Source organism: Salmo salar, unplaced genomic scaffold (assembly GCF_905237065.1).
Source record: "Salmo salar unplaced genomic scaffold, Ssal_v3.1, whole genome shotgun sequence".
NCBI lineage: Eukaryota > Metazoa > Chordata > Actinopteri > Salmoniformes > Salmonidae > Salmo > Salmo salar.
This window is the reverse complement of record NW_025547140.1, coordinates 289,641-315,478: the sequence shown is the minus strand read 5'-3', so window position 1 is coordinate 315,478 and position 25,838 is coordinate 289,641. Positions and strand designations below refer to the sequence as shown.

Here is a 25,838-nt window from a genome sequence, read left to right as displayed (position 1 = left end):
TGTCCCTCTCTCTCTTTGTGTCCCTCTCTCTCTTTGTGTCCCTCTCTCTTTTTGTCCATCTCTCTCTTTGTGTCCCTCTCTCCCTCTCTCTGTGTCCCTCCCTCTCTTTGTGTCCCTCTCTCTCTGTGTCCCTCTCTCTCTCTGTGTCCCTCTCTCTCTCTCTCTCTCTGTCCCTCTCTCTCTTTGTCCCTCTCTCTCTCTCTCTGTCCCTCTCTCTGTTTCTGTCCCTATCTCTGTTTCTGTCTGTCTCTGTCCCTCTCTCTGTCTTTGTCCTTCTTTGTCCCTCTCTCTCTTTGTCCCTCTCTCTCTTTGTCCCTCTCTCTCTTTGTCCCTCTCTCTCTTTGTCCCTCTCTCTGTTTCTGTCCCTCTCTCTGTTTCTGTCCCTCTCTCTGTTTCTGTCCCTGTGTTTCTGTCCCTCTCTCTGTCTCTGTCCCTCTCTCTGTCTCTGTCCCTCTCTCTGTCCCTCTCTCTGCCTCTCTGTCTCTCTCTCTTTGTCCTTCTTTGTCCCTCTCTCTCTGTCCTTCTTTGTCCCTCTCTCGCTTTGTCCCTCTCTCTTTGTCCCTTTCTCTGTCTTTGTCCTTCTTTGTCCCTCTCTCTCTTTGTCCCTCTCTCTCTTTGTCCCTCTTTGTCCCTCTCTCTCTTTGTCCCTCTCTCTGTTTCTGTCCCTCTCTTTGTTTCTGTCCCTCTCTTTGTTTCTGTCCCTCTCTCTGTTTCTTTGTCCCTCTCTCTCTTTGTCCCTCTCTCTCTTTGTCCCTCTCTCTCTTTGTGTCCCTCTCTCTCTTTGTGTCCCTCTCTCTTTGTGTCCCTCTCTCCCTCTCTCTGTGTCCCTCTCTCCCTCTCTCTGTGTCCCTCCCTCTCTCTGTGCCCCCACTCTCTTTGTGTCCCTCTCTCTCTGTGTCCCTCTCTCGCTCTGTGTCCCTCTCTCTCTCTCCCTGTCACTCTCTGTCCCTCTCTCTCTCTCTCTGTCCCTCTCTCTCTCTCTCTCTGTCCCTCTCTCTGTTTCTGTCCCTCTGTTTCTGTCCCTCTCTCTGTCTCTGTCCCTCTCTCTGTCCCTCTCTCTGCCTCTGTCTCTCTCTCTCTCTCTCTCTTTGTCCTTCTTTGTCCCTCTCTCTCTGTCCTTCTTTGTCCCTCTCTCGCTTTGTCCCTCTCTCTTTGTCCCTCTTTGTCCCTTTCTCTGTCTTTGTCCTTCTTTGTCCCTCTCTCTCTTTGTCCCTCTCTCTGTTTCTGTCCCTCTCTTTGTTTCTGTCCCTCTCTTTGTTTCTGTCCCTCTCTCTGTTTCTTTGTCCCTCTCTCTCTTTGTCCCTCTCTCTTTGTCACTCTTTGTCCCTCTCTCTCTCTTTGTCTGACTTTTTGCCTCTCTGTGTCCCCCTCTCTCTCTCTGTGTCCCCCTCTCTCTCTCTGTGTCCCCCTCTCTCTCTGTGTCCCCCCCTCTGTCCCTCTCTCTCTTTGTCCCTCTTTGTCCCTCTCTCTCTTTGTCCCTCTTTGTCCCTCTCACTCTTTGTCCCTCTTTGTCCCTCTCTCTCTTTGTCTCTCTTTGCCCCTATCTCTCTTTGTCCCTCTTTGTCCTTCTCTCTCTTTGTCCCTCTTTGTCCCTCTCTCTCTTTGTCTCTCTGTCTCCCCCCTCTCTCTGTGTCCCCCTCTCTCTCTCTGTGTCCCCCTCTCTCTCTCTGTGTCCCCCTCTCTCTGTGTCCCCCTCTCTCTGTGTCCCCCTCTCGCTCTGTGTCCCTCTCTCTCTCTGTGTCCCTCTCTCCTTCTCTCTGTGTCCCTCCCTCTCTCTGTGCCCCCCCACTCTCTTTGTGTCGCTCTCTGTCTGTGTCCCTCTCTCGCTCTGTGTCCCTCTCTCTCTCTCCCTGTCACTCTCTGTCCCTCTCTCTCTCTCTCTGTCCCTCTCTCTCTCTGTCCCTCTCTCTGTTTCTGTCCCTCTGTTTCTGTCCCTCTCTCTGTCTCTGTCCCTCTCTCTGTCCCTCTCTCTGCCTCTGTCTCTCTCTCTCTCTCTCTCTCTTTGTCCTTCTTTGTCCCTCTCTCTCTGTCCTTCTTTGTCCCTCTCTCGCTTTGTCCCTCTCTCTTTGTCCCTCTTTGTCCCTTTCTCTGTCTTTGTCCTTCTTTGTCCCTCTCTCTCTTTGTCCCTCTCTCTGTTTCTGTCCCTCTCTTTGTTTCTGTCCCTCTCTTTGTTTCTGTCCCTCTCTCTGTTTCTTTGTCCCTCTCTCTCTTTGTCCCTCTCTCTCTTTGTCCCTCTCTCTGTTTCTGTCCTTCTCTCTGTTTCTGTCCCTCTCTCTGTTTCTGTCCCTCTCTCTGTTTCTGTCCCTCTCTCTGTCTCTGTCCCTCTCTCTGTCCCTCTCTCTGCCTCTGTTCCTCTCTCTCTCTCTTTGTCCTTCTTTGTCCCTCTCTCTCTGTCCTTCTTTGTCCCTCTCTCTCTTTGTCCCTCTCTCTTTGTCACTCTTTGTCCCTCTCTCTCTCTTTGTCTGACTTTTGCCTCTCTGTGTCCCCCTCTCTCTCTCTGTGTCCCCCTCTCTCTCTCTGTGTCCCCCTCTCTCTCTCTGTGTCCCCCTCTCTCTCTCTCTGTCCCCCTCTCTCTCTCTGTGTCCCCCTCTCTCTCTCTGTGTCCCCCCTCTCTCTCTCTGTGTCCCACCTCTCTCTGTGTCCCCCCCTCTGTCCCTCTCTCTCTTTGTCCCTCTTTGTCCCTCTCTCTCTTTGTCCCTCTTTGTCCCTCTCACTCTTTGTCCCTCTTTGTCCCTCTCTCTCTTTGTCTCTCTTTGCCCCTATCTCTCTTTGTCCCTCTTTGTCCTTCTCTCTCTTTGTCCCTCTCTGTCCCTCTCTTTGTCTCTCTGTCTCCCCCCCTCTCTCTGTGTCCCCCTCTCTCTCTCTGTGTCCCCCTCTCGCTCTCTGTGTCCCCCTCTCTCTCTCTGTGTCCCCCTCTCTCTGTGTCCCCCTCTCTCTGTGTCCCCCTCTCTCTGTGTCCCCCCCTCTCTCTGTGTCCCCCCCTCTCTCTGTGTCCCCCCTCTCTCTGTGTCCCCCCTCTCTCTGTGTCCCCCTCTCTCTGTGTCCCCCCCTCTGTGTCCCCCCTCTCTCTGTGTCCCCCCCCTCTCTCTTTGTCCCTCTTTGTCGCTCTCTCTCTTTGTCCCTCTCTCTCTTTGTCCCTCTCTCTGTTTCTGTCCCTCTCTCTATTTCTGTCCCTCTCTCTCTCTCTGTCCCTCTCTCTGTCCCTCCCTCTGCCTCTGTCCCTCTCTCTGTTTCTGTCCCTATCTCTGTTTCTGTCCCTCTCTCTCTCTCTGTCCCTCTCTCTGTCCCTCTCTCTCTCTTTGTCCCTCTCTCTTTGGCCCTCTCTCTTTGTCCCTCTTTGTCCCTCTCTCTCTTTGTCCCTCTCTCTCTTTGTCCCTCTCTCTCTTTGTGTCCCTCTCTCTGTTTCTGTCCCTCTCTTTGTTTCTGTCCCTCTCTTTGTTTCTGTCCCTCTCTCTGTTTCTGTTCCTCTCTCTCTCTCTGTGCCTCTCTCTCTCTCTTTGTCCTTCTTTGTCCCTCTCTCTCTGTCCTTCTTTGTCCCTCTCTCTCTTTGTCCCTCTCTCTGTGTCCCTCTTTGTCCCTCTCTCTCTGTCTGTCTTTTTGCCTCTCTCTTTGTGTCCCCCTCTCTCTCTCTGTGTCCCCCTCTCTCTCTCTGTGTCCCCCTCTCTCTCTCTGTGTCCCCCCCTCTGTCCCTCTCTCTCTTTGTCTCTCTGTGTGTCCCCCTCTCTCTGTGTCCCCCCCTCTCTCTTTGTCCCTCTTTGTCGCTCTCTCTCTTTGTCCCTCTCTCTCTTTGTCCCTCTCTCTGTTTCTGTCCCTCTCTCTGTTTCTGTCTCTCTCTCTCTCTCTGTCCCTCTCTCTGTCCCTCCCTCTGCCTCTGTCCCTCTCTCTGTTTCTGTCCCTCTCTCTGTTTCTGTCCCTTACTCTCTCTCTGTCCCTCTCTCTGTCCCTCTCTCTCTCTCTTTGTCCTTCTTTGTCCCTCTCTCTCTGTCCTTCTTTGTCCCTCTCTCTCTTTGTCCCTCTCTCTGTGTCCCTCTTTGTCCCTCTCTCTCTGTCTGTCTTTTTGCCTCTCTCTTTGTGTCCCCCTCTCTCTCTCTGTGTCCCCCTCTCTCTCTCTGTGTCCCCCTCTCTCTCTGTGTCCCCCCTCTGTCCCTCTCTCTCTTTGTCTCTCTGTGTGTCCCCCTCTCTCTGTGTCCCCCCCTCTCTCTTTGTCCCTCTTTGTCGCTCTCTCTCTTTGTCCCTCTCTCTCTTTGTCCCTCTCTCTGTTTCTGTCCCTCTCTCTGTTTCTGTCTCTCTCTCTCTCTCTGTCCCTCTCTCTGTCCCTCCCTCTGCCTCTGTCCCTCTCTCTGTTTCTGTCCCTCTCTCTGTTTCTGTCCCTTACTCTCTCTCTGTCCCTCTCTCTGTCCCTCTCTCTCTCTCTTTGTCCTTCTTTGTCCCTCTCTCTCTGTCCTTCTTTGTCCCTCTCTCTCTTTGTCCCTCTCTCTTTGTCCCTCTTTGTCCCTCTCTCTCTTTGTCCCTCTCTCTCTTTGTCCCTCTCTCTCTTTGTGTCCCTCTCTCTGTTTCTGTCCCTCTCTCTGTTTCTGTCCCTCTCTCTGTTTCTGTCCCTCTCTCTCTCTCTTTGTCCTTCTTTGTCCCTCTCTCTCTGTCCTTCTTTGTCCCTCTCTCTCTTTGTCCCTCTCTCTGTGTCCCTCTTTGTCCCTCTCTCTCCCTTTGTCTGTCTTTTTGCCTCTCTCTCTGTGTCCCCCTCTCTCTCTCTGTGTCCCCCTCTCTCTCTGTGTCCCCCTCTCTCTCTCTGTGTCCCCCCCTCTGTCCCTCTCTCTCTTTGTCCCTCTCTCTCTTTGTCCCTCTTTGTCCTTCTCTCTCTTTGTCCCTCTTTGTTCCTCTCTCTCTTTGTCCCTCTTTGTCCCCCTCTCTCTTTGTCCCCCTCTCTCTCTCTGTGTCCCCCTCTCTCTCTCTGTGTCCCCCTCTCTCTCTCTGTGTCCCCCTCTCTCTCTCTGTGTCCCCCCCCTCTGTCCCTCTCTCTCTTTGTCTCTCTTTGTCCCTCTCTCTCTTTGTCCCTCTCTCTCTTTGTCCCTCTTTGTCCCTCTCTCTTTGTCCCTCTTTGTCCCTCTCTCTTTGTCCCTCTTTGTCCCTCTCTCTCTTTGTGTCCCCCCCCTCTCTTTGTGTCCCCCCTTTCTCTGTGTCCCCCCTCTCTCTGTGTCCCCCCCTCTCTCTGTGTCCCCCCCCTCTCTCTGTGTCCCCCCCTCTCTCTGTGTCCCCCCCTCTCTCTGTGTCCCCCTCTCTCTCTGTGTCCCCCTCTCTCTGTGTCCCCCTCTCTCTCTGTGTCCCCCTCTCTCTCTGTGTCCCCCTTTCTCTCTGTGTCCCCCTCTCTCTCTGTGTCCCCCTTTCTCTCTGTGTCCCCCTTTCTCTCTGTGTCCCCCTCTCTCTCTGTGTCCCCCTCTCTCTCTGTGTCCCCCTCTCTCTCTGTGCCCCCCTCTCTCTCCCTCTGTCCCTCTTTCTCTGTGTGTCCCCCCCTCTCTCTGTGTGTCCCCCTCTCTCTCTGTGTGTCCCTCTGTCCCCCTCTCTCTCCCTCTGTCCCCATCTCTCTCCCTCTGTCCCCCTCTCTCTCCCTCTGTCCCCCTCTCTCTCCCTATGTCCCTCTCTCTCTGTGTGTCCCCCTCTCTCTCTGTGTGTCCCCCTCTCTCTCTGTGTGTCCCCCTCTCTCTCTCTGTGTCCCTCTGTCCCCCTCTCTCTCCCTCTGTCCCCCTCTCTCTCCCTCTGTCCCTCTCTCCCTGTGTGTGCCCCTCTCTCTCTGTGTGACCCCCTCTCTCTCTGTGTGTCCCCCTCTCTCTCTGTGTGTCCCCCTCTCTCTCTGTGTGTCCCCTCTCTCTCTGTGTGTGTCCCCCCCCCTCTCTCTGTGTGTCCCCCTCTCTCTGTGTGTCCCCCTCTCTCTCTGTGTCCCCCTCTCTCTCTGTGTGTCCCCCTCTCTCTCTGTGTGTCCCCCTCTCTCTGTGTCCCTCTCTCTCTCTGTGTCCCTGTCTCTCTCTGTGTCCCTGTCTCTCTCTGTGTCCCTGTCTCTCTCTGTGTCCCTGTCTCTCTCTGTGTCCCTGTCTCTCTCTGTGTCCCTCTCTCTCTTTGTGTCCCTCTCTCTCTTTGTGTCCCTCTCTCTCTTTGTGTCCCTCTCTCTCTTTGTGTCCCTCTCTCCCTCTCTCTGTGTCCCTCTCTCCCTCTCTCTGTGTCCCTCTCTCTCTGTGTCCCTCTCTCTCTCTGTGTCCCTCTCTCTCTCTCTCTCTGTCCCTCTCTGTCCCTCTCTCTCTCTCTCTGTCCCTCTCTCTCTCTCTCTGTCCCTCTCTCTCTTTGTCCCTCTCTCTCTCTCTCTGTCCCTCTCTCTGTTTCTGTCCCTCTCTCTGTTTCTGTCTGTCTCTGTCCCTCTCTGTCTCTGTCCCTCTCTCTGTCTTTGTCCTTCTTTGTCCCTCTCTCTCTTTGTCCCTCTCTCTCTTTGTCTCTCTTTGTCCCTCTCTCTCTTTGTCCCTCTCTCTCTTTGTCCCTCTCTCTGTTTCTGTCCCTCTCTCTGTTTCTGTCCCTCTCTCTGTCTCTGTCCCTCTCTCTGTCTATGTCCCTCTCTCTGTCCCTCTCTCTGCCTCTGTCTCTCTCTCTCTCTCTTTGTCCTTCTTTGTCCCTCTCTCTCTGTCCTTCTTTGTCCCTCTCTCGCTTTGTCCCTCTCTCTTTGTCCCTCTTTGTCCCTTTCTCTGTCTTTGTTCCTCTTTGTCCCTCTCTCTCTTTGTCCCTCTCTCTCTTTGTCCCTCTCTCTCTTTGTCCCTCTCTCTCTTTGTCCCTCTCTCTGTTTCTGTCCCTCTCTTTGTTTCTGTCCCTCTCTCTGTTTCTTTGTCCCTCTCTCTTTGTCCCTCTCTCTCTTTGTCCCTCTCTCTCTTTGTCCCTCTCTCTGTTTCTGTCCCTCTCTCTGTTTCTGTCCCTCTCTCTGTTTCTGTCCCTCTCTCTGTCTCTGTCCCTCTATTTGTCCCTCTCTCTTTGTCCCTCTTTGTCCCTCTCGCTCTCTGTCTGTCTTTTTGACTCTCTCTCTGTGTCCCCCTCTCTCTCTGTGTCCCCCTCTCTCTCTCTGTGTCCCCCTCTCTCTCTCTGTGTCCCCCTCTCTCTCTCTGTGTCCCCCTCTCTCTCTGTGTCCCCCCTCTGTCCCTCTCTCTCTTTGTCCCTCTTTGTCCCTCTCACTCTTTGTCCCTCTTTGTCCCTCTCTCTCTTTGTCCCTCTTTGTCCCTCTCTCTCTTTGTCCCTCTTTGGCCTTCTCTCTCTTTGTCCCTCTTTGTCCCTCTCTCTCTTTGTCTCTCTGTGTCCCCCTCTCTCTCTCTGTGTCCCCCTCTCTCTCTCTGTGTCCCCCTCTCTCTGTGTCCACCCCTCTCTCTGTGTCCCCCCCCTCTCTCTGTGTCCCCCCCTCTCTCTGTATCCCCCCTCTCTCTGTGTCCCCCCTCTCTCTGTGTCCCCCCCTCTCTCTGTGTCCCCCCCCTCTCTCTTTGTCCCTCTTTGTCCCTCTCTCTCTTTGTCCCTCTCTCTGTTTCTGTCCCTCTCTCTGTTTCTGTCCCTCTGTCCCTCTCTCTGTCCCTCCTTCTGCCTCTGTCCCTCTCTCTGTTTCTGTCCCTCTCTCTGTTTCTGTCCCTCTCTCTCTGTCCCTCTCGCTGTCCCTCTCTCTCTCTCTTTGTCCTTCTTTGTCCCTCTCTCTCTGTCCTTCTTTGTCCCTCTCTCTCTTTGTCCCTCTCTCTTTGTCCCTCTCTCTTTGTCTCTCTTTGTCCCTCTCTCTCTTTGTCCCTCTCTCTCTTTGTCCCTCTCTCTCTTTGTGTCCCTCTCTCTGTTTCTGTCCCTCTCTCTGTTTCTGTCCCTCTCTCTGTTCCTCTCTCTCTCTTTGTCCTCCTTTGTCCCTCTCTCTCTGTCCTTCTTTGTCCCTCTCTCCCTTTGTCCCTCTCTCTGTGTCCCTCTTTGTCCCTCTCTCTCTCTTTGTCTGTCTTTTTGCCTCTCTCTTTGTGTCCCCCTCTCTCTCTCTGTGTCCCCCCCTCTGTCCCTCTCTCTCTTTGTCCCTCTCTCTCTTTGTCCCTCTCTCTCTTTGTCCCTTTGTTCCTCTCTCTCTTTGTCCCTCTTTGTCCCCCTCTCTCTTTGTCCCTCTTTGTCCCCCTCTCTCTTTGTCCCCCTCTCTCTGTGTCCCCCTCTCTCTCTCTGTGTCCCCCTCTCTCTCTGTGTCCCCCCCTGTCCCTCTTTCTCTTTGTCTCTCTTTGTCCCTCTCTCTCTTTGTCCCTCTCTCTTTGTCCCTCTCTCTCTTTGTCCCTCTTTGTCCCTCTCTCTTTGTCCCTCTTTGTCCCTCTCTCTCCTTGTCCCTCTTTGTCACCCTCTCTCTTTGTGTCCCCCCCTCTCTTTGTGTCCCCCCTTTCTCTGTGTCCCCCCTCTCTCTGTGTCCCCCCCCTCTCTCTGTGTCCCCCCCTCACTCTGTGTCCCCCTCTCTCTCTGTGTCCCCCTCTCTCTCTGTGTCCCCCTCTCTCTCTGTGTCCCCCTCTCTCTCTGTGTCCCCCTCTCTCTCTGTGTCCCCCTCTCTCTCTGTGTCCCCCTCTCTCTCTGTGTCCCCCTTTCTCTCTGTGTCCCCCTCTCTCTCTGTGCCCCCCTCTCTCTCCCTCTGTCCCTCTTTCTCTGTGTGTCCCCCTCTCTCTCTCTGTGTCCCCCTCTCTCTCTCTGTCCCCCTCTCTCTCCCTCTGTCCCCCTCTCTCTCCCTCTGTCCCCCTCTCTCTCCCTCTGTCCCCCTCTCTCTCCCTCTGTCCCCCTCTCTCTCCCTCTGTCCCCCTCTCTCTCCCTATGTCCCTCTCTCTCTGTGTCCCCCTCTCTCTCTGTGTCTCCCTCTCTCTCTGTGTCCCCCTTTCTCTCTGTGTCCCCCTCTCTCTCTGTGTCCCCCTCTCTCTCTGTGTCCCCCTCTCTCTCTGTGTCCCCCTTTCTCTCTGTGTCCCCCTCTCTCTCTGTGTCCCCCTCTCTCTCTCTGTGTCCCCCTCTCTCTCTGTGCCCCCTCTCTCTCCCTCTGTCCCTCTTTCTCTGTGTGTCCCCCTCTCTCTCTGTGTGTCCCCCTCTCTCTCTGTGTCCCTCTGTCCCCCTCTCTCTCCCTCTGTCCCCCTCTCTCTCCCTCTGTCCCCCTCTCTCTCCCTCTGTCCCCCTCTCTCTCCCTCTGTCCCCCTCTCTCTCCCTATGTCCCTCTCTCTCTGTGTGTCCCCCGTATCTCTCTGTGTGTCCCCCTCTCTCTCTGTGTGTCCCCCTCTCTCTCTGTGTGTCCCTCTGTCCCCCTCTCTCTCCCTCTGTCCCCCTATCTCTCCCTCTGTCCCTCTCTCCCTGTGTGTGCCCCTCTCTCTCTGTGTGTCCCCCTCTCTCTCTGTGTGTCCCCCTCTCTCTCTGTGTGTCCCCCTCTCTCTCTGTGTGTGTCCCCCCTCTCTCTGTGTGTCCCCCCCTCTCTCTGTGTGTCCCCCTCTCTCTCTGTGTGTCCCCCTCTCTCTCTGTGTGTCCCCCTCTCTCTCTGTGTGTCCCCCTCTCTCTCTGTGTGTTGTCCCCCTGTCTCTGTGTGTCCCCCCCTCTCTCTGTGTGTCCCCCCCCCTCTCTCTGTGTGTCCCCCCCTCTCTCTGTGTGTCCCCCCTCTCTCTGTGTGTCCCGCCATTCTCTCTGTGTCCCCCCCTCTCTCTGTGTGTCCCCCCCCTCTCTCTGTGTGTCCCCCTCTCTCTCTGTGTCCCTCCCTCTCTCGCTGTCCCTTTCTGTCCCTCTCTCTCTCTCTCTCTGTCCCTCTCTCCCTCTCTGTCCCTCTCTCCCTCTCTGTCCCTCTCCCTCTTTGTCCCTCTTTGTCCCTCTCTCTCTTTGTCCCTCACTCTCTTTGTCCCTCTTTCTCCCTCTATTTCTTTGTCTCTCTGTGTCCCTTTCTCTCTGTCTCTCTCTCTCTCTCTCTCTGTCCCTTTCTCTCTGTCTCTCTCTCTCTCTCTCTCTTTGTCCCTTTCTCTCTCTCTCTCTCTCTGTCCCTCTCGCTCTCTCGCTCTGTCCCTCTGTGTCCTCCTCTCTCTGTGTACCCCTCTCTCTCTGTCCCTCTCTCTGTCCCTCTCGCTGTCCCTCTCTCTGTCCCTCTCTGTCCCTCTCTCTCTTTGTCCCTCTTTGTCCCTCTTTCTCTTTGTCCCTCTTTGTCCCCTTCTCTCTTTTTCCCTCTTTGTCCCTCTCTCTCTGTGTCCCTTTCTCTCTGTGTCCCTCTCTGTCTCTCTCTCTGTCCCTCTCTCTCTCTCTCTGTCCCTCTCTGTCCCTCTCTGTCTCTCTCTCTCTCTGTCCTTCTCTCTCTCTCTGTCCCTCTCTCTCTCTCTGTCCCTCTCTCTCTCTCTGTCCCTCTGTCTCTCTCTCTCTCTCTCTGTCCCTCTCTCTCTCGCTGTCCCTCTCTCTCTCTCTCTGTCCCTCTCTCTCTGTCCCTCTCTCTCTCTGTCCCTCTCTCTCTCTGTCCCTCTCCCTCTCTGTCCCTCTCTCTCTTTGTCCCTATTTGTCCCTCTCTCTCTGTGTCCCTCTCTTTTTCTCTCTCTCTCTCTCTGTCCCTTTCTCTCTCTCGCTCTCTCTCTGTCCCTCTCTGTCCCTTTCTCTCTCTCTCTCTGTCTCTCACTCTCTCTCTCTCTCTCTCTCTCCCTCTCTGTCCCTCTTTCTCTAGAGGTATCAGTCTCTCTCCAGTATCAGTGTATCTTCAGACTTACCCAGCATCGTTGTCCGTCCTCTTCAGTACTTTGGAGATGTGAGTAAGACTGTGTCTGAACTGAGAGAGAAACTAGAAGACTTCCTTAAAGGAGAATGGACCAAGATCTCCACTACAGGTGTGTTGAAAACAATAAGAACATCAACTTTAGACCATTGAAAGTTCCCTACAAGTCATATACATGTAGAATATGGTATGATGATAACATTCTCTCTCTCTGTCAATGTGTTTGTGTGTCTGTAGTGAATATAGTGGATGTTGTACTGCCTCCAGAGCCCAAGACCAGAGAACAGTTGTTACAATGTGAGTCTCTTTATTGTGAAGTAACTAACAGTCTCTTTTTACTGACACTCCTAACAATCCCTCTAGAAATATATAGCAATAGTAGATCTAATCAAAGACTGGGTATCTATCTGACTCCTCATATTTCTCTGATTTGATCTCTACTGTGCTCTAATCAAAGACAGGGTAGATACAGTATCTGACATAACTTATTGTTCTGACTCCCCTCATTGGTCTCTGCTCTGCTCTTCTCCCAGATTCCTGTCAGCTCACACTGGACCCAAACACAGCACAGACACTCCTCTCTCTGTCTGAAGGGAACAGAAAGGTGACCTATACAGACCAAGTCCAACCATATCCTGACCATCCAGACAGATTCACCAACTACTGTCAGGTTCTGTGTAGAGAGGGTCTGTCTGGACGCTGTTACTGGGAGGTGGAGTGGAGTGGGGACAGGGTTGAAACAGCAGTCTCATATAAAGACATCAGCAGAACGGAGAGAGGAACCGATGGTGTATTTGGATACAATAACAAGTCCTGGAGTTTACTGTGCTATAGAGGTGGTTATTGTTTCAGACACAATAATGTTGAGACTAAAGTATCAGGCCCTCAGTCCTCCAGAGTAGGAGTGTACCTGGATCACAAGGCAGGTACTCTGTCCTTCTACAGGGTCTCTGACACAATGACCCTCCTCCACAGAGTCCAGACCACATTCACTCAGCCCCTCAATCCTGGGTTTTGGCTCTATGTAGGAGGTACTGCTGAGCTGGTTAGACTGTAGTAGGGTCCACATAGATACTAGTCATGCTGGTGTAGTCTATAGCTGAGCTGGTTAAACTGTAGTAGGGTCCACATAGATACTAGTCATGCTGGTGTAGTCTATAGCTGAGCTGGTTAAACTGTAGTAGGGTCCACATAGATACTAGTCATGCTGGTGTAGTCTATAGCTGAGCTGGTTAAACTGTAGTAGGGTCCACATAGATACTAGTCATGCTGGTGTAGTCTATAGCTGAGCTGGTTAACCTCTATGGGCTAGGCGGGACGAATTCGTCCCACCTACGTAACAGCCACTTGAAGTCTGTGGCGCGATTTTCAAAACCTTAAAAATCCTATTACTTCAATTTTTCAAACATATGACTATTTTACAGCTATTTAACCTCTATGGGCTAGGTGGGACGCTAGCGTCCCACCCGTGAGTGCACTCCATCAACAGCAGGTGCATTTCAAGAGCGGCAAATTTGAATCCAAATAAATGTCAAAATTCAAATTTTTCAAACATACAACTATTTTACACCCTTTGAAAGATAAACATCTCCTTAATCTAACCACGTTTTACGATTTCAAAAAGGTTTTACGGCGAAAGCATAAATTTAGAGTATGTTAGGACAGTACATTTACAAGAGTTGTGTGTAATGTTTTGTCAATTTAAAGACAGGGTCACCAAAACCATAAAACCAGCTAAAATGATGCACTAACCTTTTACAATCTCCATCAGATGACACTCCTAGGACATTATGTTAGACAATGCATGCATTTTTAGTTCTATCAAGTTCATATTTATATCCAAAAACAGCGTTTTACTATGGCATTGATGTTGAGGAAATCGTTTCCCTCCAATAACCGGCAGTCAAGTCAACACCACAAATTAAATAATTAAAATTAGAAAACATTGGTAAAATATTATATTGTCATTTAAAGAATTATAGATTTACATCTCTTGAACGCAATCAACTTGCCAGATTTAAAAATAACCTTACTGGGAAATCACACTTTGCAATCATCTGAGCATCTGCGCCCAGAAAAATACGCGTTGCGATACAGACTAGACGTCATGTTGGGGAGATCTAAAATCGAAAATACTATGTAAATAATCCATTACCTTTGATTCTCTTCATCAGATGTCACTTCCAGGTATCACAGGTCCATAACGAATGTAGTTTTGTTCAAAAAAGCTCATCATTTATGTCCAAAAATCTCCGTCTTGTTAGCACATGATCTAAGCCAGCCGGACTTCTCGTCATGAACGAGGGGAAAAAATATATTTACGTTCGTTCAAACATGTCAAACGTTGTATAGCATAAATCATTAGGGCCTTTTTAACCAGAACATGAATAATATTCAAGGTGGACGAATGCATACTCTTTTATAACGTATTGGAACGAGGGTACCCAACATGAACTCGCGCGCCAGGTGTCTAATGGGCCATCATCGTTCCATGGCTCTTGTTCGGTCAGATCTCCCTCCAGAAGACTCAAAACACTTTGTAAAGGCTGGTGACATCTAGTGGAAGCAATAGCTGTAGCTGAGCTGGTTAAACTGTAGTAGGGTCCACATAGATACTAGTCATGCTGGTGCAGTCTATAGCTGAGCTGGTTAAACTGTAGTAGGGTCCACATAGATACTAGTCATGCTGGTGTAGTCTATAGCTGAGCTGGTTAAACTGTAGTAGGGTCCACATAGATACTAGTCATGCTGGTGTAGTCTATAGCTGAGCTGGTTAAACTGTAGTAGGGTCCACATAGATACTAGTCATTCTGGTGTAGTCTATAGCTGAGCTGGTTAAACTGTAGTAGGGTCCACATAGATACTAGTCATGCAGGTGTAGTCTATAGCTGATCTGGTTAAACTGTAGTAGGGTCCACATAGATACTAGTCATGCTGGTGTAGTCTATAGCTGAGCTGGTTAAACTGTAGTAGGGTCCACATAGATACTAGTCATGCTGGTGGTGATGGTCCCCAGATGTGATGATTAATTCTTCTCTGTTTTATGTACAATGATTTAACTGATTTGATCTTCAGATGTTCTGAATTAAAATAAACATTCAATATATTCATATTTATTATAGTACAATGTTTTAATCTTGTACGTTTCCATGAATCATGATGTATGGTGTGGATGTATATTGGTTGTCATTCAGAACCATTGATATATTTTCTCAATTGGTCAAGTTTTCCGTAGTGGCATTAAACACATAGTAACTAAACTATATGGACTGGTTTCCTGGACATGGAACAGATAGTAACTAAACTATGTGGACTGGTTTCCTGGACATGGAACAGATAGTAACTAAACTATATGGACTGGTTTCCTGGACATGGAACAGATAGTAACTAAACTATATGGACTGGTTTCCTGGACATGGAACAGATAGTAACTAAACTATATGGACTGGTTTCCTGGACATGGAACAGATTAAGTGTGAAAAACAATGTTCAATGTAGATGTCCAGGAAACCGTCCCTAAATGTGTCATCTTTCATCCTCCCATACTGCTCAGTCCAGCAACATTAAACCTGTCCAGCAGGAGGTGCTATTGACCAAACAATAAAACCAGCAGATATCTTGACTTGCCACTCAGTATATCAGTAATGTTCAGAATAGTACTTTAATATCATTGGAGATTGATGGTCTTTTTAATCCACTATCCAGAGTCAGGAACAGATGAAGTTAGGTCTGCTACTGTTCAGTGATTAAATATGATTTATGGTGATGGGAAATAAAAAATACAACACTAAACTTCATCTAGTAATAGTTTTCCTTTGTATTTATTCCAAGGTGTGTCTTTAACTTGTAAATGGATTGTGTGGAGGTGAGCTAGTGGTGTGGGTGAATATTCCAGTTGTGTTTAGGCATCTTCATGTCTGACATCCCCCAGTTCTGTTCAGACCCATTGAACTGGGTCACATTCTAAATGGTGACTTGTATTGATAGTCCATACTGGACCTAACTGTGGTTAACCAGACTGGAGGGGTTCTGATCACATATTCCCTCATCTCCACAACTTTACCTGATGTTCTCTGTCTGTCTGTCTGTCTGTCTGTCTGTCTGTCTGTCTGTCTGTGTGCATTGAAAGCAGACAAACTCAATATAGTTTAATTCCTGTAGTTATCAGAACACATGGGGTGTGTAACAATTATCTCCTTTCTCTCTAAGTGTGAACTTGTCCACTTCCCTTCATGTATTCAAAGGAAATGACTGGTATATAAACTCCCTCTACCCCATGCCAACACCAATCCAATGATTTTACATTTGTGAGGAGTAGAGAAGGAAAGCTACACTTCAGGAGGAAGGAGAGATTATTGGGACGCCCCCATGGAGAGATGATAGAGGGATGTGAAAGAGGAGAGAGGTAATGGTTGTACTCCCCCATGGAGAGATGATAGAGGGATGTGAAAGAGGAGAGAGGTAATGGTTGTACTCTGCCATTGGGGGGATGATAGAGGGATGTGAAAGAGGAGAGAGGTAATGGTTGTACTCTCCAATGGAGATGATAGAGGGATGTGAAAGAGGAGAGAGGTAATGGTTGTACTCCCCCATGGAGAGATGATAGAGGGATGTGAAAGAGGAGAGAGGTAATGGTTGTACTCCACCATGGAGAGATGATAGAGGGATGTGAAAGAGGAGAGAGGTAATGGTTGTACTCTGCCATTGGGGGGATGATAGAGGGATGTGAAAGAGGAGAGAGGTAATGGTTGTACTCTCCAATGGAGATGATAGAGGGATGTGAAAGAGGAGAGAGGTAATGGTTGTACTCCCCCATGGAGAGATGATAGAGGGATGTGAAAGAGGAGAGAGGTAATGGTTGTACTCCACCATGGAGAGATGATAGAGGGATGTGAAAGAGGAGAGAGGTAATGGTTGTACTCCCCCATGGAGAGATGATAGAGGGATGTGAAAGAGGAGAGAGGTAATGGTTGTACTCCACCATGGAGAGATGATAGAGGGATGTGAAAGAGGAGAGAGGTAATGGTTGTACTCCCCCATGGAGAGATGATAGAGGGATGTGAAAGAGGAGAGAGGTAATGGTTGTACTCCCCCATGGAGAGATGATAGAGGGATGTGAAAGAGGAGAGAGGTAATTGTTGTAATCCCCCATGGAGAGATGATAGAGGGATGTGAAAGAGGAGAGAGGTAATGGTTGTACTCCCCCATGGAGAGATGATAGTTACATTCAAGGAATTATTATTGTATTAAAGTAAATCTCCCTCACTCCTATAAAAGTCATTGACGTGTTGGATGAGATAGGACCCTGCCTTCACCTGGGGATATTTGTTGGACCCATCACAACAGGTGATGAGGGCCTCAACGTCCATCTGCACAAAGAAAGCCAGGGACTGCAGTGTGCTCGAGTCTCCAGCAGGGGGCAGTAAAACCCTATGGACCTGAAAGGGAAAGTGAGGAGTAAAAATCAAAGGTGAATTTACATTGATGTTTCCACAGAGACCTGAGTCATATTCACTAGGCACCAAACTGAAGAAAATCACCTGAAACAGGGAGGTACTAACTGAGCAAGAAATTATTTTGATGTTTGTACTTTTAGGACTTTTCTATTGATTCCATTTCAATAATCTCAATCAACCACTGCTTATTAAGTATTCCAAATTATTTTAAATAGTAATTGAACGCAGGTCTGTTTCCACATGCAATAAGCCTGTAACGTCTTGTACCATCTCAGGTAAAGGTGTTTCAAATGGAAGGGCAAGTCTCACCACTGAGAGGAAACCATCACAGGTCCACCTCTGCATCAGGTCAGCTACGTTGATCAGTACTGTCCCAGGGATGCTGGGTGCAGAGATGAACTCCCCTGACCTGGTACCACCTATGGAGTTGTCATTTTAATATCAGTTTAACCCCATTACTGCTATAACACACATCAACCATGTTAATAGAATGAAATGGATCCAGGTTCCATTTATTCTACAATAGATTTCATCACAGGTCATTTGGTAAGTTTGTTAATATCTCCAAAGTGGTCTGAAATCAAGATGACTGCAGGTCTCAAAAACAAATTGAATTGTTTACCTGCAGGACACCCACTTGGTTCTGCAGGACTGAAGGATTCAGTGGTGTCTTGTTTACCTGCAGGTCACCCTCTTGGTTCAAGAAGACCAAGAGTCAACCCCAGTGACAAACCGAACTTACTCGATCAGGTCACATCTGACTAAAATAAACATCTGTCCAGGAGGAACTAGACTATAGCTGTTCTAAGTCGATTATCTTCCTGAGCAGAGTACAGACATTCATTTATTTTATTCTTATTTAACTAGGCAAGTCAGTTAAGAACAAATTCTTATTTACAATGACAGTCTAGGAACAGTGGGTTAACTGTCTTGTTCAGAACGACAGATTTTCATCTTGTCAGCTCGGGGATTCGATCGAGCAACCTTTTAGGTTACTGACCCAAGGCTCTAACCACTAGGCTACCTGCCACATCTACACTCTAACCACTAGGCTACCTGCCACATCTACACTCTAACCACTAGGCTACCTGCCACCCCTCAGGGGAATTGATCCACATCTGTGGCTGATACCTGACAGATAGAAAACAACTCATTCTAAAACTTTCAGATATTATGAACATTTGGCACATCATAATTTTAAACTTCTAAAATACATAGAATACATACATAGATACAATACATTGAGGGAAAAAAGTATTTGATCCCCTGCTGATTTTGTACGTTTGCCCACTGACAAAGAATTTATCGGTCTATAATTTTAATGGTAGGTTTATTTGAACAGTGAGAGACAGAATAACAACAAAAAAATCCTGAAAAACGCATGTAAAAAATCTTATGAATTGATTTGCATTTTAATGAGGGAAATAAGTATTTGACCCCTCTGCAAAACATGACTTAATACTTGGTGGCAAAACCCTTGTTGGCAATCACAGAGGTCAGACATTTCTTGTAGTTGGCCACCAGGTTTGCACACATCTCAGGAGGGATTTGTCCCACTCCTCTATGCAGATCTTCTCCAAGTCATTAACCTCTCTCGGGTATGTGGGATTGTCCCACCTAGTCAACAGCCAGTGGAATCGAGTGGCGCGAAATACAAAAACCTTAAAAATGCTATAACTTCAATTTCTCAAACATATGACTATTTTACACCATTTTAAAGACAAGACTCTCGTCAATCTAACCACATTGTCCGATTTCAAAAAGGCTTTACAGCGAAAGCAAAACATTAGATTATGTCAGGAGAGTACCCAGCCAGAAATAATCACACAGTCATTTTTCAAGCTAAAATATATGTCACAAAAACCAAAACCACAGCTAAATGCAGCACTAACCTTTGATGATCTTCATCAGATGACACGCCTAGGACATTATGTTATACAATACATGCATGTTTTGTTCAATCAAGTTCATATTTATATCAAAAAACAGCTTTTTACATTAGCATGTGACGTTCAGAACTAGCAAACACACCGAAAACTCTTGATAATCGTTTACAAAATACACAACAATTATTTAAAGAATTATAGATATAGATCTCCTTTATGCAATCGTGTGTCAGATTTTAAAATAGCTTTTCGGCAAAAGCACATTTTGCAATATTCTGAGTAGATAGCTCGGCCATCAAGGCTAGCTAAACAGACACTCGCCAACGTCGAGACTCAGTAAACTCAGAATTACTAGTAGAAAAATTGGATTGCCTTTGCTGTTCTTCATCAGAATGCACTCCCAGGACTTCTACTTCAACCACAAATGTTGTTTTGGTTCAAAATAATCCAAAGTTATGTTCAAATATCCTCCGTTTTGTTCGATGCGTTCAGGTCCCTATCCGAAGGGTGATGCGCGGACACATGTCGTGACAAACAAATTCTAAATATTCCATTACCGTACTTAGAAGCATGTCAAACGCTGTTTAAAATAAATTTTTATGCTATTTTTCTCGTAAAATAGCGATAATATTCCAAACGGGCAACGTTGTTTTCGTTCAAAGGCTGAAAGAGAAACATGGCCACTTCTCGGGGCCGCGCATCTCCTGTCTCTGAGCCACCAGCCTGACCACTCACAAACAGCGCCCCTGTACCTAGCCCAGAAACAGCAGAGATCTCATTCCACTTTCTGTCGCCTTCAGAGAGCCCATGGGAGCCTTAGAAATTGTCACGTTACAGCAGAGATCCTGTATTTTCGACAGAGATGCCACAGAAGCACAAGCAATGTTCAGAGAGGGCACTTCCTGTATGGAATCTTCTCAGGTTTTGGCCTGCCATATGAGTTCTGTTATACTCACAGACACCATTCAAACAGTTTTATAAACTTTAGATTGTTTTCTATCAAATGCATATTCTCGTTTCTGGAAAAGAGTAGTAACCAGTTTAAATCGGGTACGTTTTTTATCCGGCCGTGAAAATACTGCCCTTTACCCTAGAGAGGTTAAGGTTTCGAGGCTGACATTTGGCAACTCGAACCTTCAGCTCCCTCCACAGATTCTCTATGGGATTAAGGTCTGGAGACTGGCTAGGCCACTCCAGGACCTTAAAAACTTCTTACGACGGATTGACTTTGACAATAGCCAGTAAAAAATCAAGGCTTTACAGCCTTGATTTAAAAAAAAGGCTTTACAGTGAAAGCAAAACATTAGACTATGTTAGGACAGTACATATACAAAAATAACCACAGCCATTTTCCAAGCAAGGAGATGTGTCACAAAAAACAGAAAACTAGCTAAAACTATGCACTAAACTTTGACGATCTTCATCAGATGACACTCCTAGGACATCATGTTACACAATACATGCATTTTTTGTTCGATCAAGTTGATATTTATATCCAAAAACAGCCTTTTACATAGGCGCATGATGTTCAGATAATATTTTCCCTCCAATACTGTTGGTGAACCAGCACAACAATTTACAAAAATACTCATCATAAACGTTGATAAAATATTAAACTGTTATTCAAAGAATTATAGAGTAAACATCTCCTTTATGCAACCGCTGTGACAGATATCAAAAAGCTTCACGGGGAAAGCACACTTTGCAATAATCTGAGTACGGCGCTCAGAAAAATACACTAGGCAATACAGTTACCCGCCATTTTGGAGTCATCTAAAATCATAAATAGCATTAGAAATATTCACTTACCTTTGATGATATTCATCAGAAGGCACTTCCAGGAATCCCAGGTCCACAATAAATGTTTTTTTGTTCGATAAAGTCCATCATTTATGTCCAAATACCTCCTTGTTGTTTGCGTGTTCAGTAAGCTACTCCAAATGTGGGAAGCACGTGGAAAATTTCACGAAAAAAGTTAAAAAAAGTTTTATTTACGTTCGTTCAAACATGTCAAACGTTGTAAAGCATCAATCTTTAGGGCCTTTTTAACGATACAACTTTTTTGAAAAACATTTTGGAACACAGCTACCTCCTCATGTGAATGCGCGCCAATGAACTCATGTCATTTTCTGGGTCACCAACTTCCCCACCTTCTTGTTCGCTCTCTGTTCACTGCAAAAGCCTGAAACAAGGTTCTAAAGACTGTTGACATCTAGTGGAAGCCTTAGGAAGTGCTAAATGAAACCTAAGTCACTGTGTGTTAGATAGGCAATGACTTGGAAAGATTCCACACATCAGATTTCCACTGCCTGGTTGGATTTTTCTCAGGTTTGTGCCTGCCATATGAGTTCTGTTATACTCACAGACATCATTCAAACAGTTTTAGAAACTTCAGAGTGTTTTCTATCGAAACCTACTAATAATATGCATATCCTAGCTTCTAGGTTTGAGTAGGAGGCAGTTTAATATGGGCACATATTTCATACGGAAGTGAAAATACTGCCCCCTACATGAAATAAGTTAATGTGCTTCTTCTTGAGCTACTCCTTTGTTGCCTTGGCCGTGTGTTTTGGGTCATTGTCATGCTGGAATACCCATCCACGACCCATTTTCAATGCCCTGGCTGAGGGAAGGAGGTTCTCACCCAATATTTGACGGTACATGGCATGCATCGTCCCTTTGGTGCAATGAAGTTGTCCTGTCCCCTTAGCAGAAAAACACCCCCAAAGCATAATGTTTCCACCTCCATGTTTGACGGTGGGGATGGTGTTCTTGGGGTCATAGGCAGCATTCCTCCTCCTCCAAACAGGGCGAGTTGAGTTGATACCAAAGAACTCCATTTTGGTCTCATCTGACCACAACACTTTCACCCAGTTGTGCTCTGAATCATTCAGATGTTCATTGGCAAACTTCAGACGGGCATGTATATGTGCTTTCTTGAGCAGGGGGACCTTGCAGGCACTGCAGGATTTCAGTCCTTCACGGCGTAGTGTGTTACCAATTGTTTTCTTGGTGACTATGGTCCCAGCTGCCTTGAGATCATTGACAAGATCCTCCTGTGTAGTTCTGGGCTGATTCCTCACCGTTCTCATGATCATTGCAACTCCACGAGGTGAGATCTTGCATGGAGCCCCAGGCCGAGGGAGATTGACAGTTCTTTTGTGTTTCTTCCATTTGCGAGTAATCTCAACAACTGTTGTCACCTTCTCACCAAGCTGCTTGGCGATGGTCTTGTAGCCCATTCCAGCCTTGTGTAGGTCTACAATCTTGTCCCTGACATCCTTGGAGAGCTCTTTGATCTTGGCCATGGTGGAGAGTTTGGAATCTGATTGATTGATTGCTTCTGTGGACAGGTGTCTTTTTACAGGTAACAAGTTGAGATTAGGAGCACTCCCTTTAAGAGTGTGCTCCTAATCTCATCTCGTTACCTGTATAAAAGACACCTGGGAGCCAGAAATCTTTCTGATTAAATAGGGGGTCCAATACTTTGTTCGCTCATTAAAATGCAAATCAATTTATAACATTTTTGACATGCGTTTTTCTGGATTTTTTTCTGGTTATTCTGTCTCTCACTGTTGAAATAAACCTACCATTAAAATTATAGACTGATCATTTCTTTGTCAGTGGGCAAACGTACAAAATCAGCAGGGGATCAAATACTTTTTTGCTCACTGTATAACACTTGTATGTTTTATGAATTTTTATTATGAGTATTTCTGTTTTTGAATTTGGCGCTCTGCAATTTCACAGGATGTTGGCCAGGTGTGCCTCTAGCGAAACGCCTTTCCCAAACAGGTTTAACTTGGGGATTTCCTTAACGACAAGCGTGAGGTTACAAATATAGGGGGGAGCAATGATGTCAGCAGCTAGGTGTAGGAAGCAGGAGTCTAGTTCATCAGGGCCAGGGGATTTTTTTCTATCAATTTCTTTCAGGGCTTTACTCACTTCTGAAACAGAGAAGGATGAGAAGGAGAACCTGGTGAAGAGGTGCACAGGGGTGTCAGGGATGAGAAGGAGAACCTGGTGAAGGAGTGCACAGGGGTGTCAGGGATGAGAAGGAGAACCTGGTGAAGGAGTACACAGGGGTGTCAGGGATGAGAAGGAGAACCTGGTGAAGGAGTGCACAGGGGTGTCAGGTAAATTCATAGGGGGATAATTTAGACCTTTTGACCTTTTCACATAAACTGCCTGCGTCTAAAATTCTGATTCAAGGCTTTCAGAATGGAGGTTCTCTCAATTACTACCTGTGTGTCGAAAAACAATAGTTTGGGAAGCTGTGATTCTTCTTTTCACTCCAAACCTTTCACTACTTGTCAAAATGTGGAGGAATTATTTAAAAGATCTGAAGTAGATTTCAGGTAGTGGTCTGCTTTCACTTTTCGGATCATAGCCACACCCATATTTCGAAGACGTTTAAAAGCCATCCAATCATCCGCCGAACCAGAACCCTCTTGCTTTAGCCCACATAGCATTTAGTTCCCTTATGATTTTAGTACGTTCCTCAGTAAACCAAGGGTTCTCTCTGCCCTTAATCCTGAATTTATTTAAAGGGGCCTATTGCATACATCCTGGAATGCACTGTGGAAGTAAGAAAAGGCTAATTCAACATCAGTAATTCATTCCATTCTATTCCATTCAATGCTAGATACATCATGTAAAAAACCTGGAATATCAAACAGCTTCTGGTTTCGTTTCGTAATGACACGTGGAGAATGCTAAGGAATTTGACCATCTCTCACACAGGCAATAGTACAGTGACCACTTATGTCATTTGCAAAAACACCAGAAGCATTAAAACGATGAGGAGTATTGGTTAAGATCAAATCAATCAAAGAGGATTTCAGAGGATCCTTTATATTCAACCCCGTTACACTGTTGACAATCTGAGTGAGATTATAGTTATTGCATAGAATTTAGAGTTGATCAGAGTTAGATGTTAACCAATCCTGATTCAGATCACCCATCAGGACAAACTCAGAGGTGACATGCTGTGATAACAATCTGAAAATACAATCCAGAGAGCCAACAGTAGCAGATGGTCTATAACAACAAGATACAACAATATTTAAACAGGAGCCAAGGTTTAGGTTCAAACACAGATATTCAAATTGCTGAGGTTTAGTAGAAGTCAGAATGACCGCTGAGAATTTGTGTTTTACGTATACAGCAACACCACCACCCTTGGATTTACCATCTGCAATAAAAACATTCTAACCATTTATGACAATATTTTTGTCTGTAATAGATTTTTTGAGCCAGGTTTCAGAAAACATAAATACATCAGGGTCTGCAGTTTTTATCCATATATCCACAAAATCAAGCTTCGGCAGAAGACTTCTTACATCCATATGCAGAAACTTCAGGCCACTTTGCCTACTTAATTGGGCAGGGGGAAGAATGTCAGGACCTGGGTCAGATTGCAGACAAAAGAAGCAGCAAGATAATGGCCAGTCTAGATCGGGGGTTACAACATGTGGATTTGCAGACAGCACTTGAAGGACAATCCATAGTCACCAGAGTCTTTAACACTACATATTACAGGAGATGTGTAAAGTCCAGAGACATGGATATGTACCAAGAAAACAGTCCTGACATGTAAGAGCAAGAGTGCCATTTCTCTCAAATTGTTTGAGAGAAATGTGCATAGATCTCACGTGCATTTACGGAGCAAGCGTGTGGTTTCTCCCAAAACTCGATGGAGAAATAGTAATATATTTCCTCATTCACAGAGCAAGCGTGTGGTTTCTCCGAAAACACCTACTCATTCAAAGGTTTTCCAAACTTTTGACTAGTACTTTATGTTAAAGATTGTCCACCCCAATAGCAAAGGTTCATACCTCTAAATACCATCTTATTAGATGGAGCCACTTCCCCCATTAGTTTGGGATTCAGACCTGCAGTCATCTTGATTTCAGACCACTTTGGAGATATTAACAAACTTAGCAAGTGACCTGTGATGAAATCTATTGTAGAATAAATGGAACCTGGATCCATTTCATTCTATTATCATGGTTGATGTGTGTTATAGCAGTAATGGGGTTAAACTGATATTAAAATGACAACTCCATAGGTGGTACCAGGTCAGGGGAGTTCATCTCTGCTCCCAGCATCCCTGGGACAGTACTGATCAACATAGCTGACCTGATGCAGAGGTGGACCAGTGATGTTTTCCTCTCAGTGGTGAGACTTGCCCTTCCATTTGAAACACCTTTACCTGAGATGGTACAAGACGTTACAGGCTTATTGCATGTGGAAACAGACCTGCGTTCAATTACTATTTAAAATAATGTTGAATACTTAATAAGCAGTGGTTGATTGAGTTGGTTGGAATGGAACCAATAGAAACATCTTAAAAGTACAAACAAACCCCTCCCACCTGGAGGACTAAAGGATTCGTTAGAGAAAAATATTTAGCAACAGAAAACGAAAACATTTATTTTCTTAAGTTCAGTTAGTCCCTCCCTGTTTGAGTTCAGTTTGGTGCCTAGTGAATATGACTCAGATCTCTGTGGAAACATCAATGTAAATTCACCTTTGATTTTTACTCCTCACTTTCCCTTTCAGGTCCATAGGGTTTTACTGCCCCCTGCTGGAGACTGGAGCACACTGCAGCCCCTGGCTTTCTTTGTGCAGCTGAAGGATGAGGTCCTCATCACCTGTTGTGATGGGTCCAACAAATATCCCCAGGTGAAGGCAGGGTCCTATCTCATCCATCATTCCTTGAATGTAATTAGTTTGTGTATTGTAATTATGTTATTGAAACAGAATAAGTCATTAATGAGAGAATAAATAAGTCCAGTCCAACCATTACCTCTCTCCTCTTTCACATCCCTCTATCATCTCTCCATGGGGGAGTACAACCATTACCTCTCTCCTCTTTCACATCCCTCTATCATCTCTCCATGGGGGAGTACAACCATTACCTCTCCTCTTTCACATCCCTCTATCATCTCTCCATGGGGGAGTACAACCATTACCTCTCTCCTCTTTCACATCCCTCTATCATCTCTCCATGCGGGAGTACAACCATTACCTCTCTCCTCTTTCACATCCCTCTATCATCTCTCCATGCGGGAGTACAACCATTACCTCTCTCCTCTTTCACATCCCTCTATCATCTCTCCATGGGGGCGTCCCAATAATCTCTCCTTCCTCCTGAAGTGTAGCTTTCCTTCACTACTCCTCACAAATGTAAAAGCATTGGATTGGTGTTGACATGGAGTAGAGGGAGTTTACATATACCAGTCATTTCCTTTAAATCCATGAAGGGAAGTGGACAAGTTCACACTTAGAAAGGAGATAATTGGGACACACCCCATGTGTGCTGATAACTACAGGAATGAAACCATATTGAGTTTGTCTGCTTTCTACACACACACACACACACACACACACACACACACACACACACACACACACACACACACACACACACACACACACACACACACACACACACACACAACACACACGAGAGAGAACATCAGGTAAAGTTGTGGAGATGAGGGAATATTTGATCAGAACCCCTCCAGTCTGGTTAACCACAGTTAGGTCCAGTATGGACTATCAATACAAGTCACCATTTAGAATGTGACCCAGTTCAATGGGTCTGAACAGAACTGGGGGATGTCAGACATGAAGATGCCTAAACACAACTGGAATATTCACCCACACCACTAGCTCACCTCCACACAATCCATTTACAAGTTAAAGACACACCTTGGAATAAATAACAAAGGAAAACTATTACTAGATGAAGTTTAGTGTTGTATT

The 25,838-nt window shown here is 46.7% G+C and overlaps 1 protein-coding gene and 1 long non-coding RNA gene across 2 annotated transcripts in view; one reads left to right on the top strand and one right to left on the bottom strand.

Moving 5' to 3' along the window:
- Positions 1-15,933: 15,933 nt before the first annotated feature.
- The window catches only part of LOC106593683 (E3 ubiquitin-protein ligase TRIM47), a 59,125-nt gene continuing 49,220 nt past the window's right edge, over positions 15,934-25,838 (bottom strand). The window contains exon 4 of the mRNA XM_045711133.1: positions 15,934-16,161. Coding sequence (XP_045567089.1) covers positions 15,970-16,161 — 192 coding nt within the window. The 3' untranslated portion in view covers positions 15,934-15,969. The remainder of the gene's footprint in view (positions 16,162-25,838) is intronic.
- On the top strand, positions 24,081-24,872 carry LOC123731731 (uncharacterized). The gene is made up of 2 exons (XR_006762811.1): positions 24,081-24,245; positions 24,630-24,872. It is a non-coding gene; the product is annotated as an uncharacterized lncRNA (long non-coding RNA).